This window comes from Glycine soja, chromosome 10 (assembly GCF_004193775.1).
Source record: "Glycine soja cultivar W05 chromosome 10, ASM419377v2, whole genome shotgun sequence".
In the NCBI taxonomy this organism is placed as follows: domain Eukaryota; kingdom Viridiplantae; phylum Streptophyta; class Magnoliopsida; order Fabales; family Fabaceae; genus Glycine; species Glycine soja.
This window is the reverse complement of record NC_041011.1, coordinates 38,157,288-38,162,170: the sequence shown is the minus strand read 5'-3', so window position 1 is coordinate 38,162,170 and position 4,883 is coordinate 38,157,288. Positions and strand designations below refer to the sequence as shown.

Genomic DNA, 4,883 nt, shown 5'->3' with positions numbered 1-4,883 from the left:
TCTAACAGATAACCAGTACAAAAGAAATAATTTCATACAGTATCATCTTTTTTATGGAGATTACCTTCAAATATTATAAATCACTACAACATTTTATTTTAACTTCAAGTAATAGTCACATATTTCAAAATAAGTTACATCCAACTATATATATTGGTAATTTTCAAGTACAGGCCTGAAGTCCATATTTTGTGCTAATAAAATGCAATAAATATTCATTTTTATTATTATCTATACCTACAACTATATAAAATTTTCACTACAAGAAAAATGACCTATACCTACGGACAAAAATTGTCACTATAAATAAAAAATCTGTAGGTAAATGTATGATAGACTTTGTCCTACGGACGTTTCTTCTGTCAACTTTGAGGGGCGTATAATGATGGCTAATTGTCTGTCACTGTAGGTTTTACCTACTATGTATAGTGTGTAGGTAAAAGTCATTAGCTTCTACTTACATTTCCTAACTGTAGGTAAAAGTCTTTAATATGTATCTATCATCTTCAACTGTAGGTAAAAGTTATTAACTTCTACTTACATTTCCTAACTGTAGGTAAAAGTCTTTAATATGAACATCACTTGAGACCGCAAGAACCTTCTTTCCCATTAACCGATGCCACAAAAGTGCACTATTTAGAAACAAGGCCAGAACCTAGGATTAGATATGTTCAAACATGATGTAATAATCACCAGAAATCTTCAATTAACCTTCAAGGAAAAAAAAGTATTCTCTTTTTGTTTGTTGCAATTTTCAATTAGTACTTACCTGTAGTAGTTAGGATTGGGAGCAAAGGTAGTGGTATTGAGAAGGTCATAGTTCCCTCCAATTAAAGTCTGTCTGCAATAGACTTTAGTGTTGTAGCAAGATGCTATTCCAAGTTGATCTAAGTACCTGAGCCATTTAAATTTCAAAACTTACAATAAATCACAACCAATTTAAAAAAGAACCAATTTTATATTTAGCAACATGTTTTGCTAAATATAACAGAAAAAACATCATAATCCATCCTTTAGAAATTAAAAAAGAACAAAAACTGATGGAAGGAATGGACAACCAATTTTACCCACCAAAAGCTGTTTAGAAATCTGTTAGAAACATGATTGACACCACTGTTGTATGCCCCTCCAGCTTCTCCTACCCATGCAGAAGACCAAGGACCATATATTTTAATGATTTCTGAAAGATTTCCGAAAATTGATTCCACCCTACTCAAGCGCTCATGATCTAGAATCTTCCTTTCAAGATGCTCATCACTACCTGAAAGAGAAATCAACTTAGAAACACTGATCAGGAATGATAGACAATAGTATTTTTCAAGCAAGTGAACAAAGTATATCACCCTTGGTAACAAAGCCTATATAGTAGAAAGAATTAAGTAATTGACAATCAAACCTGGGCCCAAATTATATAAATGATGAGTCAGAACATTGATTATGCCTAAACCCGAAACCTGAAGAAGCCTGTCATACCAATATTTTTCATAAAATCCTCCAGGTGCGACAAGTGAAGGCTTGAACTTGGAGCTCTCGTATAACGTGCTTAGAATAAGCTTTATCAAGTCTTTCCCATATTGTGCAACACCAACACTTGCACCCATGCCCTTACCACTCAACTCATTACCTACAGCACCGGATGCAAGAATAATGTTAAATCAAACAAAAATGAGCATAACAAAACTTCAGAAATGTAAAAAATTCCAAGAAATTCACCCCGTAAAGAACACTTCAAGAAGGGTTAATTCTTTGGATAACTTCTAATTAATATATGTTAGTAATGATATGTATCATTTCAGCTCTACTGATCAACATAGGTTATTGGTTGTATATACTATCCAAACGTTCCCTAAAGCCAGTGCAGTCAATGAGTCAAATGAAACAAGCGAAGCTAATTTTATATGAAAAGGACAAACCTACTTTACCATGCAGCAAAAACTTTCATGTCCTTCACTATACAAGTTAGTAATGTTACATAATTTTTAAACTTGATATCGATTCTAAGAGATAGTTTGTCTTTTCCAATATCTACCAAATGAAAATGGCACCTTCTCCCTCAAATTCTATCAGATTCATTTTGGTTAATTTTGTCATCAATTCCTCTCTGCATAGGTTTTGTTCAAATGTACTGTTTTGCTAGTGGCAAGTCCTTTTTAAACCTATCCAAATATATATAGGCATGATTTTATTTTTATATACTTCATTTTTTAAAAAAAAGTATTTGGGAAAACTATGCACACATACATCAGTATATCATTGAAACAATACTGATTAGACAGTCCATGCGACATAAGTAGGTAGCAAATTTTTCTCAGCTAGCTAAACCAGCCACTCTCTTGAATTTAGCAGCAAATTTTTCTCTCATTTTTTTTTTTGCTTTTTTTTTCTTTTTCTAGATTCCATTGACACGATCCTTTTCAAACATGATGAAGTAGACTAGACATACACATGACTAGCTCAGAAAACTTGGAATGGAATCCACAAGAAAAGTTACTTGTGGCCTTGTAGTATAACTACAGTAAAGGATAAAAGAAAATTTACTAACAGATTTTCTGAAGCTACACTATTGCAAAACCTGTTAAATTAGCAATACCTAATGATTAGTCATGGTTAAATTGTTAAGTAGAAACCAGAAATTAAAAAGACTAAAAAGGGAATATTATGATAGTCTAATTTTCCCGAAATGGAAAATAATAATACTCATAACTATTTATAAAAAATTAAAATGAAATGAATATTATGATCCCTCATATTGATAATTTCAAAACATAAGTTAGCACTAGTTAGTTGATGGTAACAGTGAAGAGCAACATTTGTGTCCCTACTATTAGAAATTACACTTTCAACATCGGTTATTTAGGGCATTCTACATCGGCACTAAAACCGATGTTGAATGTATCATCGTTAACATCGGTTTTCAAAAACCGATGTTAACATAAATATGATAACATCAGTTTTATAAATAACCAATGTTAAACACAAAGAACTACAGCAAAAAAAGTGTATGCATGACGAAAGTTGACATCGATTTTGTAGTAAAACCGATGTTAATGTTAAATATTAACATCGGTTGTCTGTAAGAACCGATATTAATTTAATATATTAACATTGATTTTCGTAGAAAACCGATCTTAATATATGACATTAACATCGGTTTCAGTAGAAAACCGATGTCAACGTTGATGATGCATATACTTATTTGTTGTACGTCTTTGTATATAACATCGACTATTCACAGAAAACCGATGTTAATGTACAACTTTAACATCGATTCTTTATAGATAACCGATGTTAACATTTGTACATTAACATCGGTTATGTATAGATAGCCGATGTTAACTTATGTACATTAACATCGGTTATGTATAAATAATCGATGTTAATATAGAAACGGTAACATCGGTTATGTAGGAATAACTGATGTTAATGTACAAAAGTTAACATCGGTTTTGTGTTTGACCGATGTTAAGGTTTATGTCGACATCCGTTTTTGTGAATAACCGATGTTGTTTACCATATTAACATCGATTTTTGTTAATAACCGATGTTGTTTTCAAGTATTTTTTTTATATATACTTTCTGTTTTTACAGTAAACCCAAAATTGTACCTGTCAAATGCAATTTCAAGCCCAATTCACAGCAAATAAACATTTTATTCTACTTTCAAGCAGTTTTAATGATAATAAACATCAAATAATTGATTTATCATAAAGAACAATCATCAAATGAATTCAATGTTCATATTACATAGAAAATGTCAAAATTGTTAAACCAAAGTAAACTAAAGCTAAAGATAATGTCCCTAAACCCTAGGCCTAATCTCTAACTCGGAGATAAAACTGTGCCCACTGGATCCGCAATGCCTTTAATCTCTCTAGCTCCAATGGTCTAGGATCGTTAAAATACTGCATGATGAAATAAATCATAATAAGTTAATAATGTAATACAAATTATAAATAAATCTATTTTGTTTGAAATAAACTTACCGCTTCCCAATTATTCATAAAAGTTCCTAAAATGATGGTGGACATCCAGTGCATCACATAGTAGCCGCACTCAGTACTTCCTTTTTGTCTATTACACTAAATACATAATGAAATTTGGATATTAGTTAAACAAATAGTGTATAGACACATAAAGAAATATATATAAGTGGAAGTTTTATGTAAATGACGTACCTTGATGACAATCCACCTAGCAGGACCCTTTGATTTAGGCTGTGGAGCATCATCAAGACCTTTTAAAGCACTGTTCCAGATGAGTAACAATTAAAAACTGATGTTGTACGTTGAGGTATTTCAATCAAATGTATTGAAAAGAACACTAACCTATTAATAATCCCCTTAAGGTAGTTGTCTGGCCTGTTATGCAATGAACAAAACCAAACAACTAGGTGTTCCTTGGGCAGAATGACCATCATCTGCCAGTGTCCGCTGCAGTGGAACCTAAAATGGGTTAGTACATTAGTAAACATTAATTAAATTCAGTTATTTTGTGACTTACCCATTTAGGTAGGCTCCAAGATAGACATCGTGTTGTGAACTCTGCATCCAACTCTTTATGTAACTTTTAGACTCAAACTGCGATTGCCCAGACCTCTGAATGGACTGTGGCTCGAGGAATCCATAGATATCAGAATTCCCTGCTCGCATACATGTTTCAGTGAGATGCCTATTGAAAGCAATAACTTAGGTAATTAAAAGTAATATAAAATGACCTACAGAATCCACAACTGTAACACTGATATGCTGAGTCATTGACCACCGTGTGCGATTTCGGAGAGGTCTTCGTGCTTTATGTAGAGGGGGAAATCTGGATTAAAGACCCTGAACATGGTGACATCCCATCTAACCTGATAAGGCCTCAAGAAAAGCTCTGGGATGGTC

General features: G+C 32.6%; 1 protein-coding gene across 1 annotated transcript; it reads right to left on the bottom strand.

Annotated features, from left to right (window-relative positions):
* Window positions 1-513: 513 nt before the first annotated feature.
* LOC114371728 (heparanase-like protein 2) lies at window positions 514-1,601 on the bottom strand. Its single transcript, XM_028329081.1, has 4 exons — window positions 1,397-1,601; window positions 1,072-1,261; window positions 770-895; window positions 514-632 (listed from the first exon to the last, which is right to left on the bottom strand). The coding sequence occupies exons 1-4, from the start codon at window positions 1,599-1,601 to the stop codon at window positions 527-529; spliced, it is 627 nt and encodes a 208-aa protein (XP_028184882.1). The 3' UTR covers window positions 514-526.
* Window positions 1,602-4,883: the final 3,282 nt, after the last annotated feature.